The 16,528-nt window shown below is 36.3% G+C and overlaps 1 protein-coding gene across 1 annotated transcript; it reads left to right on the top strand.

Annotated features, from left to right (window-relative positions):
• Positions 1-2,966: 2,966 nt before the first annotated feature.
• Positions 2,967-12,574, top strand: TFEC (transcription factor EC). Its single transcript, XM_010079956.1, has 3 exons — positions 2,967-3,036; positions 10,873-11,020; positions 11,954-12,574. The coding sequence occupies exons 2-3, from the start codon at positions 10,877-10,879 to the stop codon at positions 12,332-12,334; spliced, it is 525 nt and encodes a 174-aa protein (XP_010078258.1). The 5' UTR covers positions 2,967-3,036; positions 10,873-10,876; the 3' UTR covers positions 12,335-12,574.
• The last annotated feature ends 3,954 nt before the right edge of the window (positions 12,575-16,528 follow it).

The following is a 16,528-nucleotide window of genomic DNA, read 5'->3' as shown; positions in this document are numbered from 1 at the left end:
CTATGATTCTATGATTCTATGATCTTTGTCCTTGGGCTATTCTGGTAATTTTTGAGGGATTTATGGCTTTACTTGCATGAAATTACGTACCTGAAAGTATACATTCACTGGTGCAATGTGCTAACAAGCACTGTGGACACCTGTTACTTAGGCTTTCCAGAAGTCATCCTTATTTCTGTTTGTACATTTTTGCAGATTACAGACATACCATATAAGTTTAAAGGCCTCTTGCTAACACATCTTCTCTGAAGAGCCAGTGCAGTTTCACATTATATATAAAGGCTTTATTAGTGTGATTTACTCTTTTATGAGTACCAGGTTTTTCAGAGATGGTCTGAAAAAGCAGTTTTCAAAACCTGATGAGAATTTTTCAAACATTCATGTCTCAGGGTGAATTAAGGTCCACATTTTACAGGAATGACCGTGTGCCTCCTCATATGAAGGAAGAACTGGAAAAATATTTCTTTTGAAAGTCTGGATCCTCAATGAAACCATGAAAAAAGGGATTTAGATCTAAGAAATGGAACCTCTTCTTCATGTAAAAGCAAGAGTACAATCTGTTGCTAAACGTATTTTGGTTTTGTTTTTCTTCTTTTTTTATTCAAACAAAGAATTTTTCCTGTATCTTATCCATGTAGTTTAAAAATTATTTTTCTGGTTCAGCTTTAGTATGACATAGTATCTGAAATATTATTTGTAACTCAGGATACCACTGGAACTGCAACAGGCATGGATCAGGAAAGATCTATTTAAATGCTTTTTCAAGCTTAAAATTTCCCCCCTAATTCACTAGCATAACATTTTGGAGTTTATTTTCAGGAAAAAACTACTAAAAATGGAAGAAAAAGAATACTGTTAAGTGTCCACTTGTAAATATTTTTTTTCTTTGCCTTGTTTTATAGCCAATGTTTAGTTGACTACTTTTTTTGATGAGTCTCTTGCAGAGCTTTTCCACAAGGTAAATATTAAACAACTATTATGCCATACGGCTGTATATTTAATGCACATTCTTTAACTCTTTTTGCCCTGCCATTATTTTGTTAACATAACTGAAATACATCTTTTAAATTGCTCAGTTGTTATGTGCTTGCATATGCTATTCTCCTACTAAATCCAGCACATCTGCACCAATGGGATGCAAGGGGTCACTTTACTGTACACTAAGGAGGATTAAACCCCTGTTTCCTGAATATGTGAATCACAACTACAGAAACTGAGGTGCTTTAATCTGTCGAGTGAAATTCCTTTTTCTAGAGAGAGTAAGACAAGACAATATATCTCACCAAGGCAGAGCACTTAATCAGTATAAGTAAAAACACCTAGGCATTTCCCGGAACTGGAATCAGCTAGGGAGGAAATAACTGACTGTCCCACAAACCTAAGAGCTTCACACAGACAAGAAGAAAAAAAAACACCTTTATGTGCTGGAAGAAGTAAAGAATCAAAAGTGACCCATGTGGTGGGGTTGCAACTGAAAGCAATATGCTCGTATGGCTGTGAGAAGGTTGAAGTCAGCCTAGGAAGACCCAACAGGTCTCCCTTGGCTGCACACTTCTAATTTAGCTCTACTGGGCTTTTGGTAGTTACATGAAAAATCAGGACATCTAACTTTAAGTGCACTTCTCTGTACACGGATGAGGGGAGCGTGTATCCATTCTGTCCAGGTTCTAGGCTGGCCTACATGGGTCAGGTCTGGTCTGACAGAGTACAGTGGCATTAACATATCAAGCCCAAGGTAAGGTCTTCCAAGAAGCAAGGGGTAAGAGAAATGGCTCAATGCCATGTTAATGATGGACCAAAGCTGAATCCTGTCCATCCAGTGAGGTTTGGATTGAGTGAAAGTACAATGTGGAGGGAGTGGACAAAAATGTGAGTTCATGCCAATAGAACATCACTGCTGGTCTCTCACAGCTAGCAGTGCCACAACAGGTCTATGTCCTCACTCGATATACTTTCTATGTCACAATTATATACCAGAAATACCCCAAAGCGATGGGATATCTTTTGGGCCTATCCGCTAGAAAATGGAAGGTTGTGCATGTAAAAGTAGCTGGAGAAAAAGCAGAGGAGGATTCTCTCTAAATTAGTGAAATGGGAGGCAGACAGGTGACCGGCCCTTTGTGTGGAGAATGGTCACACACTCCAGTCTGGATATCAGTCTAATGCTGATGAAGAGGACTGAGAACAGAGAGGGGGGGAACTAATTTTAAGAGGCTTATTTTCTCTTTTTCCTTTCTAACTAAACTGTGGGTAAACCAAGATACCATACATAGTTTGTCTTAAGAGAAGCATAAATTAAAATACAGAATTTTTTAAAAATTGTTTTAATTATGCTTTTCTTCTTTTTCTGTGTGTTTTAAAAGTTATTGTAAACGCACTTGTGCTGTCCATCATTGAAAGAAACAGATGTGCTGGGCATGAAGTGTTTCTGATATACAGTCTTTCTCAGTTTCAATGGAGGGATATGGTTGCAGTTATGTCCTCTCAGTGTTTTGCAGCGCTGGTAACGTTAGATAACAGATAATGAAGCCGTTACCATGATCTGTAGCCAGAGTTCTGCGAAAATATGAAATATTGCATGAGTTGTCTTGTGTCCCTGATGAAGTCATCAGCAAAACTCCACTGAGCTGAAGTCTCTGTTGTGTGGGAGCAGGGTGGAGAAAGGATCACAAACATCAGAAAAAAAGTGCTGTGAGCTCATGTGTGACTATTTCATTATCAGGGAGTCTAGTTTTAAATAGGTAGACAACCTACAGGTATGGTAAGATACAGAGACAGTAAATCATATAGTTTGTCCTGAGAGTAAGTCAGAGACAGATAAGAAATCATTTTGGGACTTCTATTTGAGGAAGAAAATTTCTGTACATTGACTGACTTGTTTTTAACTAATTAAAATGTTTTATGTTGAATTTCTCTAAGAATATTTCACCATAAAAATAGTAACTGTTTCTTTTTAACAGTTGAAAGAAGAAGAAGGTATAATATTAATTACCGAATCAAGGAGCTCGGCACACTCATCCCGAAGTCTAATGATCCGTGAGTTCAACAGTCTTTCTATAATAATGTTTATAGTTTAAATAAAGGGGGGAAAAAAAGACAGCTGCATATACTCGCTTTAGGATTGAGTAATGGGATACAAAATCTGTGCTGGGTCACTAGCTCAGATCAGACTGTTAAAGTAACAAACCTTTGACAGATTTTTGGTGCCTGTTGAGAAAGGATAGTAAAATGAAAGCGGTTCCAGGGCATTTAAGAGAGACTGCCACATCAGGGGAAAAAAACCCTAAAAATCAAACAAAACCTAAAAACCAAACAAAACTAAAAAAAGTCAAAAAGAAGCCAAACAACAGAAAGTCCAGCTCTCTGTCCCTGGGAGCAATTGTGTGGTGTCTCTGGAGAAGGAAGGAATAATGCTTTCAGCCCTTGCCATGGGCCCTCTAGTGGGATAAAACAAAATGCATGTTGTCACTGTCCTTTGCCTAGGAAAAAAAAAAGGCTTAAGAATCTGTAGACTGAGCATTTTTCATAAGTCCTCTGCTCCGTGAAGGGAACACAACACTTCTAAAATGCAAGGATAAAAATAATAATTGCTATAATTGCTATAATAATAGCATTTTATACTAATGCATATACTTACAGTAACACAAAATGCATATTGTTTAAATTATACCTGCATTCCCTTAAAGCTTATATTTGTCATCAGTATGAAAAAAGCCACCTCAGTAGGAAAACCTTTTGCAGGATTAGCAATAACAATTCAGGGTGATATTTAATGCTGAACTTTAGCCGTAGATTTCTCATGTCACTCAGGGAAGCATTAAGTCCGTGCACAAGTGTGATTATGACTCGCATAAAATTGATTATACAGACTCTGTCTTTATCACTTGCATGTCAATACAGACCTGCATGATACTTCAAGTGAAAACATCTATTGATATTTCAGCCTTCTTGTTTTCCTTAGGACTAAGAAACTTTTGATTATATTAAGGATTTCTATGACAATACAAAGTTGTGTGAGACTCATGTAAATACAAGGTTGTCATAACAAGCCACTTGGAGTGAAATTGCCAGAGAGAAAGTTCACATACAGCATCCATTTTAGGGAATTCATGAACTCAGCTCCTACAGCATTCACCCAAGATCAGATAAATGAGCATGTTCTTGCTATTAATGTAGAACTAGGTGTTACAGCTGAGTTAAAACAAGAAGTGTTTTAAGCACCTAAATAAAGCTTGGCCACATGTGATCCATTGCGAACGCAGACTGGTAGAAGAGTATTAATTTTGCTGGTGCATCTTTAAGTATTTAAGACCATTTGGGCAAATAATTGAAAGATTTCTCAGAAAAACAGTGGATGGCACTGTTGGTTTGCAGCTATAAAGCAATAACGGAAGCAAGTTATACTGCAATCAGAAATGAGCATGAGGTACAAATTCCAGTCGCAATTTTTGATTGCCTACAGAGGTGTTTCAGTTACATGTTTTGGTTTGGATTCAAGTTTAGTTTATGAACTTATTCAAAACATTAATACCAAGAAAAATCACTTAAGTTCTTCCTAAAACAAATGATCTGGAGCTGTAATTCAGTAAATGGATGATGGATTTTACACACAGATTTTGGTGTTGTTGCCTGATGAAAAAGTTTCCGGTATAGAACCTAAAGACATCGCCTTTTCTTGTTTTAGTCTGCAAACCCATGACTGAGTTCAACAGTGTGACAGCTCCAAACTGGCTTATGTTTACAAAAGCATGAGGGGTATTTAAGTGTCTAATATTCTGAGCACTGCTGTATTCAAAAGGCTGATAATCAGTACTCCTTTTGAAAACAGGCCTATTTAAAATCTTTCAAGTTGGTGTTAAGAAAAAAAGAGGCATCAGAAAGCACAGGACGCTTTTGGAAAACTAAGTTATAATGTAACTTTGCTATAGCTTGATGCCAGGTTAAATTAACCCAAAGAAGTGTAAACATATGCTTTTTTATATTTGTAGGTGGAAATACATTAATTTCACCATGTTGTTGTGTTGGTTGAGCAGATCAAAATTATTCTTTCTTTCTGGTATGGTCCTGTGTTGCTAAATCATAACTCCGTGTCCTTACCCTCTCTTTCAGTTCTTGCTTTTTCCTTCATAACACCCTACTGTGCCCCCAATCTGCCCTCTTCTTCTTTGAAAGAAAGAGGTGTATCATCTCTTACAATACTTTATCTGTAACATTTTATCACACATAGCATTTTCACCTCACATATTGATTTTAGAAGATTCTTCTTATAGTGGGAACTTAGCTGTAAAAGCAGAAATGTTACTGATGCTTGGACTAATGACAGTGAAGCAAATCAGCCTTTGCATTGAAGAGCAAATAGTACTATAACTAAGCCATTGTGGTTAGCATGCCTGTCCCAGATGGCTTGCTTCAAGAAGATTACATTCAGACTCAGGAACAGAAAAGGACATTTTTGATGCTATTTGGAAACCTTTTATGATTTATATTTCTTAGAAGTGGTGTGTGGGGTTTTCATTTCACTTTTGTTTTGTTAGTTATACAGTGAACTTGTTTGGCTCCTGCAGGGCTTCTGCAGGGGCTTTCTTTTGACTGGCTTAAACCCCTATTCTTTACACTTTTTTTTTTTTTTCTAAATTTAATGACAGAAAGTGTGGATTACATTGCTTAAATGAATGGGTGTTTTAAGTTCACTTCATCAGCATTAGAAAATGGAGATAAGTATAAGTTGCAAAGAACTTTGACTCTTTTGTTTAATTTTCAATGCTTATAGATATCCATGTGGTAGATGATTCAGAAATGCAAAACAGTTACACATAATAATTCAAAAAGAGAATAAAAAAGTGCCCAAAATACCCAGTCATATTTATCTCAAAACCTCATAACCTGCTCCTTTAACTATGAATTTTCCGTTCATGGTTCCTTTGTGTTCAACCTTTCAGAACCCAGTTTTAGGTGGTTAACAGGACTTCATGTTGTGATATCTGGGAATGCTTATGTAAGAACTGTTTTATAGTAGCCAGACAAGAATTGCCAGTAATACTAAGAAAAAAATCTTTCTTCTAAGAATTCTGGTTATTTTACAGAACCATTGAGGATTTGGGCAGAAGCAGTGGGTTTCTCTCATTCTCTCTCTGCTCTCTGCATCTGCCTGTGCCTGACCTTCTGTCTGTTGTCTGCGGACGCACCCACTGATAGCCAGCATGGCCACGTTTCTTGTAAAGGAAAAGCTTGTGTACACTCATGCTATTATAAAATGGAAACTTGCTGCCCCTTTCAGGAGAATACACTTTGTAATCATGCAGGTCATCAAAACAAGTACAAAGTCTTTCAAAGCATTTCTTTGAACAAGCATAGTTTAAACCTAATTTCTTTAAAGAAATGGTCTGCAAACATAGTTTCAACTTCACAAATGTATTTGTTATTAGTAACTGTTCTGTGGCTGGTGAACTCTACGACTATCACCTTCTCCCAAACTGTGTTTTCGTTAATTAGTTTTAATCTTAGATGATCAGATGCTCTCATCCTTCCCACAGGAGTTCAATTTATGTAAACTAGTGAAGTTCTTTTGACTTCAAAAAAGTTATCTTAACGAAAATGAGCTGAAGATCAGTCTCATGGCTATGTTTCTTCTCTCCTAAATGAGAAACTCTGCTATGTGAGAATTACATGTTTTGATCTGGGCATTTGAGATTTGCAGAGAGATTTAGCTGGTAAATTTAGGAGGAGCTAGGGTTCAGAGACTAATAAAACACAATGCGTTTTTTTACTTATTTGCTACTTTTGCATGCTAATCATGTTAAGTGTGGTAGACCTCTGTTAATTAAACTAGATAACACATGCATAGCTTGCTAAAAATGTCACATAATGGTACCACATGCACACACAAAGACACAATCCTCCTTTGCAGAGGTCGTTGCTGACGACCAGACCTGCAAAACTTCTTACCGCTCTCAACCGACTTGTTTCACATGTAGTTTCCCATGTGTTCCTGTATTTACAGGATGGAGCCTTACATACATACAATAAAAATGAAGAACAAGGGGAAAAAAAAGCAAGGAATTAATAGACAATGAACAAGTAAAATGAAAAAAAGAATTCCTGCCATCTCCAAAGACTAGTTGGTCTACATCTAACTTCATAGGTTCAAAACAGTTAGGAATGCAACTGTTCTGTCTGTTTTTATAAAGCAGTTTCCAACAAAATGACGAACAACAGCCAGTGGCTGCTCACTTTTTAAAGGTTTAAAGCATTTGTAGGCCTTGTTATTTCAAGATTTCTTGCTATTATACACTGAGCAAGCACAATATAAAAATCTCTAAAAAGCAAAAACCAGAATTTCCTAGTGCCACATTTGTCATTTTTCAGTTTACTGTATTTGCATACAATTTAGAATTCAGCATTTTCAGAGAAATAGCAGAAAAACAGTAAGTGATCAGACAATTTCTGAGTTCTTCTTATGCACTTGTTGCACTTAGATTTAATCCTTCTTCAAGTGCCAAGGTGTTTTTTTTCTTCCCATCATAGATGAATCTGCTTGCATGCCCATTAAGCAGAGCTAGATGCATTGCAGACTATTGCTATGTAGGCACCTCCCCAGTGCTATTCCTCTCATTTGCCTTCATCGTCACCAGTTACATTGCTACTCTTCCAACCCTAGACATCTGCATAGACTCTCCATTTCCCCATAGCACTGTCCTGTGACTGCAGTATGGTGCTCTGGCCTAGAATGTATAGAGAGTGTCTGCAATGCCGAACCAGCACAGACATCATCAGTATTTTCTTTTGCTCCCAATATAAATAGAGAGCCATAGAGTAAAAGACACGTTGACTTCTAAGGTCACCAGTTGATCTTTTGCTGTGTTGCCCTCAGACATTGGAAGATTTAATTTCAACATTCTTCATTTAACAAGACACCAACCAGTATATATATATATTTATGTGTATATAGATGTATGACTAGAGGTGTAGAAGATATGTGGGATACACACACAGACACATACAAGGCATAAAATAACAGCATCTCTTAAATTATAATAGCAACCACAGCATTTTCATTTTAGATCTCCATGGTAGTTTTGCCTCTCAAATTTGTAAATATTACCACAATATATATCTATCTGTATGTACCTCATGCAGAAGTTGACCAGATCCATCTCTGGCAGTTTGAATCCAGAAATTAACCCTCCAGTGAAGATTTATTTCAACCTATGAGAAAAAATATCATTACCATATACATAAAAATACAAACTATCAAGGCAACATGAACTAAAAGTAAGCAATAGCATAAAAATTGTCAATTATGTGTAACTTGAATTAATTTCATCACAAAAAATTCTAAATACAGTCATGAATATATGGTTTATTCATATGTCAGTCAGAAAAGACAACCAAAAATATTTGTGTCTGAATTTGATCCTGAATTCATAACATTTTATAACATGAAATTCTTCATGAATTATTTGCCAAATATGTGATATATGCATATTTTTCTTGTATTGTTACAGGTACATTATTTCCATTTTGCCAGTTTAGGATTAATTTATAACTTCATAGTGCTACATTTTTATGTTCAGACCATCTAGACTGGCTTAGTCTAGTCTTAATTACATGCTAGGAGGAGCTGACTCCCCTTGCCTAGGCAGATTGTGTTTCTCCAGTTTCTGCTATAGATATTATTACGTGGTGCTTTTCAAAGGTGTCATGAAAATGTCCAATCAGTCATTTTCACTTGAAATTAAACAAAAATCTACTGTAATTCTCAGCTATATATAGCACATTTAGCTCACATCTGAGACGCCAGTGGAGATTCCCAGTTTGAAATGCTGCTGTCCTCCTAACTTTATCTGTTCCTATTTGTTCAGGAGGGCTCTGGTGTATACAGACAGGCACCTCGCTGCCTTTCAAACTCCACTGCAATTAAAGAGTAAATAGGGACCTCTCGGTATTTTACCTAACCTTCCAAAGAAGTCTGAAGAAAACAAGGTTATCATGTGATGACAGTCAAAGATTTGTCCAGAAAATAAGCACCATATGTACTAAAAACTTCCTTAACGTTTACAGTTTGAACATAGGCATCCCACATGAGAGGAGAAGGTCCCATCCTAGGAAGGGATTCTAGCAGGAAAACATTGTCCTCCTACCTGGGCAACAAGTATAGGGAGATGAAGGAGGAGGCAGAGCCTCACCTCCTCTCTGACCTCCTCACCTTCTAATCCTGAAAGCTGTGCATTCCTGGCCCACACCACTGGGATGAGGGGAGGTTCCAGTGTGCTGGAGACCTGTTGTTTATGTCCTGCACAGAGAGGGGCAATTCGAACCCTCTCTGATCAAAAAGCTGGTTCTATATGGTTAAACACTGTGATGCTTTATGAAAATTTTGCATGTTCTTCTGAGCATCTTTAAAGCTACCAGCTCTATAAGGTTTTATCCCTAGTACAGTGCATCAGGAAAGGCCAGGTGGTCTGGGTCCTTAAATCCTCTACCTGCCCAGCTTTTGCCCTATACATTCAGTAGAAAGACAACAGCCTTGATGGAAGTCTCTAAGGGTGCTTAGCCTTGGGATAAGTTTGCAAAGTTTCTTAGGCTCTTATTCTGAGAGGCTGAATGCAAAGCATAGACCCTTCTGCAATAAATCCACTCCAGATCACAGTTTTACTCACCATAGGTGAGCATATGAGTAGGAACAACTCTCATCAAGTAAAGTAACCAAGTAATAATGGAAAGTGATGATTGACTGGAGTATGATTTATATTCCTTTTTGACTCTATAAATGCCAGTGTATATGTATTTAAAAAAAAAAAATGCAGTAAGGTGGTTACTTATCACTCCCAACCTCATATTCTTACTGGTTTAAACATATTTTTTCTTTCTCAGGGTTGTTTTACAGGACCAGATCCTTTGCCAATCTTCTGCTTATTCTAAGCTATCTTGCAGTGAAGTGGATAGTTTGGATAAACCCTTTTGTCTGTAGTCTTAATGCAGTGGGTGCATCCTGTATCATAAAATACTGAACTTTATTAGAAATTAAGCATTTAAAAAAAAAATTCATTCTTGTCCCAAGGCCTCCAGGACCTTGCATAAAGGAATACATGGAATGTTTATAAATGAGCACATGAAAGTCCTTGAACAGATGTATTGGAGAAGTGTTTTGTTGTTAGTAAGACTGCTTGTAAGCTGAAAGTTAAACCACAATTTCCTGAATGATGGACGGGTTTACGTTTTTTTGGTTTTTTTTGGAAGGCTTTGATTTTGAGTTGGGGTCTGCATGTAGCTGTGAATTTTACCTTGGTTTATATTGTTTCAAGATTTTTGAATGGGATTTTTAGTCATTCCATAGCCATTATCATTACGAAAGGGTGATTTGTCTGGTCTATCATCAATGAGGAGTGGCATTCAGCACACGCCATTTTTTTCTCAACAAGCATAAAAGCAACCTCATTAGTAAGTCAGGTAAAAGGAGCAGTATATTCAAAATCTTTAAAAATTTAGGCTTAAGTCCTCAGTAATGTATATTTCCTAGTTCATTAATGCAGAAATACTGCACATAGATTTTAATCTTAGAGTTAATAATAAAAGCAATTTTCACTAAAAATATAAAAACTGTAATGGTAGAATCATGATATTGCATTTAGCTCTCCCACAAAAAGTCACTTTATTACTTTCTTTTGACACTTATTTTCATTCTGGGATTAATTTTACTATATAAGGGCTTCTTAACTATTCTATTAAAATTTCCATTCAGAAGCAATAATATCTAAGAGTGAATAATAGTCATGTAAATCATTATTTCATATTAATGTAAAAGATTTTGTAAGTTCTTATGAATTCTGCTGACATGCACAATTGTGAAAAGGTTATCTCTACATTCTGCAGTGATATGCGCTGGAACAAAGGAACTATTTTAAAAGCATCAGTGGAGTACATCAAGTGGCTACAAAAAGAACAACAGAGAGCCAGAGAATTAGAACACAGGCAGAAGAAATTAGAGCATGCTAACAGAAGACTTCTACTCCGAATTCAGGTTTGTATAAGAGCATCGCCATGAACTACAAAGGTTTCGCTGTACTTATCCCTCATCAAATTTTATTAATCTATATAATTTTTCCCCAAATGGCATTTATTAAAAATGAACTGGCTTTCCCTATTTATTGCTGTGTATATTGGGGAGGGGATATTTTTTAGATTTCTAGGAAATTCCTTTGATAATTAGACCTTATGTAAAGGAATACATGGAAAGTTAATAAAGTATTTATTAATAAAGTATTTATTTAACAAACAGTTTCCTTATGTGTGCATTAGAGTCAGACAAAGACAAAAAAGGAAGCAAAAAAGTATATCCCTGCAGCCAAAAATCAATACTGGACACAACATTCTCTTCAGTATTTTCATTTTCCCTTTTTAACCATTTCACATGTTACATTTCCTTGGTTATATTTTGCCATGTTATATCTGCTTGTGACATGAAGCAGCAAAATATAGCCCTGCAAGGCTTGAAATGAAAGATTTGAATATAGACCCCTATGAAAATGAGATCAGCAGACAGACATAAAATCAATTATCTTCTATACAGTGATTTACACATGTATCTGTATATTATCAGCATCATCAAGTAAAGCATCTTCTGTATCTCTGGATAGCAGTGAATAGTGAACGAAAAGTTTCTAATTTTTTCTGTCACCTTTCTTGGGTTCAATGTGCAGTGGTTTTAGAGAGCCTGTCCTACCTCTTATGTTCCTGTAGTACAGTTGCTTAATGACAGGAGCAGAAATAAAAACACTTGAGTGGCAAATTTTCATAGATCAACAATTTCCTGTTTTAAAAATTTTAAAATCTAGTCTCACAACTGGACAAAAGATGTAATTAATTTGCATGTATGACCCATATACAGTTTTTCTGAAGATACTTTTTTTGTCTTTTAAAGTCATTATCTAATTGTTTTTGTTTGAAATGTTAGGAACTGGAGATCCAGGCACGTGCACATGGCCTTCCAGTCATGTCTTCATTCAGTGCTGTCGATTTAGCTGCACAGGTCATCAAGCAACAATCTTATCCTGAGGAGAACTCTGTAGACTACTCTCAACAAATGCCTCTGGCACATGGACCAAATTCTGATGTTTGCGAGGGATCTACAGCCTTTTCTGATCCACTCTCACACTTCACAGATTTGTCCTTCAGCGCAGCTTTAAAAGAAGAACAACGGCTAGAGGAAATCTTGCTGGAAGACACAGTGTCGCCATTTGGAACAGACCCACTCTTGTCCTCCACATCCCCAGCTGCATCAAAAGAGAGCAGCAGGAGAAGCAGCTTTAGCACAGATGACGGAGGTGATTTATAAAAGCAGAAAAGGCCTCATACTTCTCTAAACCACTTGCTAAAAGACTGAGTTGAACGTAAGCACGGTGTTTGTGCTCATTTTAAATATGAATAAGGAGAGCCACTGTGAAGATAAGTTACTACCTGTCAAGGGTTTAAATCAGCCCGTAATTCACAGGAAAATGAGATGGACATGGACTCATATCACTTTGCCCTGAATTCACACCCTCTGTTCACAGCTGACATTTGCACAAATCTTTCTTCACTTGGAACATTTTTACTCTCTTTCCATGACTTTTTACAGTACTATGAAAATGGTTACCAGAAAAGGCATACTCATGTTACAAAAGTGTATTCAAACTCTCTCTTCAATCTGCATTCACTTTTCTCTGCTATAGACATGAGTTTTAGTTATTTGTTAATTTTTTTTATGTAACTAAAATTTATTCAAAACATGAAGCAACAGGGTAAGCTGGGAACTGTAGAGATGTTACAGGTATTAAAACCTGGAAAACAGATGGTAATACTTTCACACAAGTGAAATGACCAGGAAATTTAAAATGTGTAGGCTTCTCTTTAAAATGAGAAAATCCATTAAGCATTTCATGGAATTCCATTTTTTAAAAAATTCATTTGTAGAAAAAAGGAGAGACTTCTAACATATATTTTAACGATACAAAAGAAAAATGGAAACTAACATAATGACAGAGATTCAAACGAACTCAGACAAAAAGAGATATGACATTTCAGAAGACTGTATGGATGTACAAGACTCAACAAACTTGCTCTGTGTTACAATTAGCACAATTTAAAACAAGCACTGCCAGTAACAGTGCTATGTCAACTGCTTATTCCAAGAATATTCAAACTGTGTCCTTTTTTGTGTGGAAGAGATCAGAATTCAGAGACACAACAGTGTGCTTCTGGGCAATGCTTTCAGTGTCCTTTGGCAACACATTTTTCCAAAGGGACTACTTTATCCATACTCTTGCCTTTGATCCATTTGGAAATGGAGGGAAATAACAAGATTCCCATTGCAGACAACTGAAACAAAGATAATTTAATTTCAAATTTGGCCTTGGATTCACTACAGAAAAGCTGAAAAGGAAGATTTTTTTAAACTGAAAGGGATATTTAGAAGTGTTGATGTGATGCACTGCTTCTCATAACAAGCTTGCTAGGAGGTGGTCAGAAAACATGTTTTTGTGACTTAGTAAAGGCTTGGCAGTTAGAGGGCAGGTAGAAGGCATATCACTTCAACACATAGCAAAATTCTGGAGAGTGATGTCTGTTCCTGGAGGACATTCATTCTAATTGTAATATTAATACATGAGAAAGGATGCTGGCAGACGTTCTTCATAGCTCTTCCTCAACCAAAGCCAAAAGATCAATTAGGGAGTTCTCTAATGATTCAAAATATGTTTCAAAAGTGTGTATTAATTTTGCTGTCACTGAGCCCAGCTCACATCCCAGAAGTGTCACAGGACTGGAAATAGTAAGAAGAAATTAAAATGGATTATTGTTTTGTGTGAACATTTTAAATGTATTTAAAACATATTATCCAAGAACAAAGCAATTGTTTCTTCCTATTGCTTCTTCTGTTATTGGTGCCTGGGTCCTCCTCACAGTCCTTGTGAGGTTTGCGTTCCTCCAGTGCCATAGCCCATTCCCGACCAACCCAGACAGTGTCACGATAGCTTTGTAATTGGAACGTTAGCCGTGGGATAATAAATTACATCCAGATGGCTATGAAAGATGATGGAGTATCCAATACCACAAGAATATTTATGTTCTTAGGAAACCCAAGGATTTCTATGAGACTGTGCTAAATACTTGGATGTAGGCTGAACAAAGCAGAACTGATCTTGTTGTATATGTGTGAGTTCTCAGACAGCCCAACACACTCCTGACTCTCAGAAGAGGTTTTCCTATGCTTCCACTTCATGATTTAAAATGATAACAGCAGCAAACAGGGTTCTGTTTCTTGGGGGTTTTTTTGTTTGTTTGTTTGTTTTGTGTTGTTTTGTGTTGTTTTGGTTTTTGTATGGAGGAAAGGAATAGAAAGACACGTGAGTATTAACCGAAGGTAATTGGACATAGGACTGATCAGCATTTTAATTGGGGTGCTTTTATAAATTAGAGTTGTCAAAAGAGGAACCACTTTGTCATAGTTTTGCCAAAGACTAGCTAATATTGACATTTGAATACAAAATATGATGAATTAAAAGTAACATAGCAAGGATTATGTCTAGTGTAGGAAGTGCATTGCCCATTTCAGCTGATGAAAGGAAGGAATACTTGGTTGATATCAAATGCCATTTGTCCTTGTACTGCAGTTTCTACTACATTAGTTTTAAATACACCAGTGTGCATTGCTCATAATGGAGAAAAAGAAATTAAATATTAATGTATTACATGATTTTCCCATTGAACTTTTACATGTGAGTTAGACCATACTTCTGAACTATATTGACTTTAAATAACATCCTGAATTTCATCACTTTTATAAGCACTGTTCTAAAAAAACATTATAGTGCATCCATTAAATTTTTTGAAGTTGATTTTCATTCTTCTGACAACTGCTTCAGTCTGAAGCACCAGATTTTTTTCCTCTTCCTTCATGAGAAACTTAACAGAAGGTAGTGAATGCTCTTTTTGCAATATGCCATATTGCATTTCTTATTAAACATATTCAAGCTGTCTTCACTCACACAAAAACTCCAACCCCCTGCCCAAAACACTAAATGTATCCATACCTGTAGGTGTGTATTATGGTAATGTTGTTTTACTACCATTATATTTTTTCTCGTAGGAAGCCATCATAATCAGTATTTTAGCTAATAACTCTAACCTGTATTACAGCATCACCCTTGAATTTAAATGGTGGTACAGGGTGCATGAAACAGTAATCTAGGACATTCGGGGGGTGAATAGGTGGTACTGAAGGTATTTAGGAGATGTGTGTGCTGGTAAGCATATCCCAGACCTTCTGAAGTAAGCACTCCTCTCCCACCCCAGGTTTGGTGAGGCTGCTGTGAGGCTGAGAGGACTGCTGAAGCAGAGCAGAGCATGGTCCTACCAGCTTGCACAGAGGAAAGGGATTTCATGAATACAGGGACAAATCCTGACATCCTTCCTCAGGCAGAATTTCTTTGCGGTCCATACCAGTTTTATTGGACTAAAATGTGGTGCAAGCAAAATATACTTTTAGCTGTTTGCTGCAGAGATCTGTTTAATTAAATCTCATGAAAGAGATGCATAATGTCTGTGGCTCTGGGCTTAGAAAAGAATGTAAAGACTTACAGAGTTTGACCTCAAGCAGGGCAGGGGGTGAGGGGAACTGGCTATTTTTGTCAGGATGTATTAAAAGAGGAGTTCTTGCTTGTTTTCAGTAGCAGCTGTTCAAAGCTGGTGGACATATTCCTACTGAATACACAAACCAGCAGACTGATTTACACAAAAGGAAAGGGAGTTGAAATATTAACATCCTGTTTAATTTGTGAAATGGATATATATACTAGACTAAGAACAGAAACCTAAATTATTTTGTTGTGCATAGCATGGATAGTGTGAAAAGCTACAGTAAGTGCAAACAGTTTTAACAAACAGGAACACGGTTGCTTTGTATAGTAAAATAACAATATAATTCAGTCATTTAATCTTAATAAGAATGTTGTTATTATAATATCTTTTGACTTTAATAGGGCTGTATATATGAATGGAAGATGTAAAATTGTTGTAATTTAAAATTATGTTAAGTCTCTTAGATAAGTAAAGGCATTTACATTACTATTATGAGACTGTAGACTATTTTTATAATAATTGCTATTTTTCATTATTAACCGTATAGTATCTTGTTTTCTAAGTCAATGTATGCAGACAGAATGTACTTTATTGCACACTGTACATGCAATATTTTTTAAAATTACATTTTATACATGCTGATATTTTATGTTTATTATATGAATACAATTAAAGAACTGAAATTAAAATATCTCTTTGTATGTCTCCTGTGAAACTTCACTCTCCAGTCCCTCAAAGAATGCCATCACAAGACAATATAATAACATCCGCTAAGAACATCTGAGATACCTAACAGACAAAACACTTCACAACTGCTAAACATTTAGTCCATTATGATACATCATGATCCAGTAGCCTCCCATTAATAAAAATAATTGATACATTCTTTAATATGGTCTCCTGCCATCTGCTT

The sequence above is a fragment of the Pterocles gutturalis genome, unplaced genomic scaffold (assembly GCF_000699245.1).
Source record: "Pterocles gutturalis isolate BGI_N339 unplaced genomic scaffold, ASM69924v1 scaffold38419, whole genome shotgun sequence".
Lineage (NCBI taxonomy): Eukaryota > Metazoa > Chordata > Aves > Pterocliformes > Pteroclidae > Pterocles > Pterocles gutturalis.
Note: the sequence above shows the minus strand (reverse complement) of the source record. Positions and strands in the feature narration are given on the sequence as shown.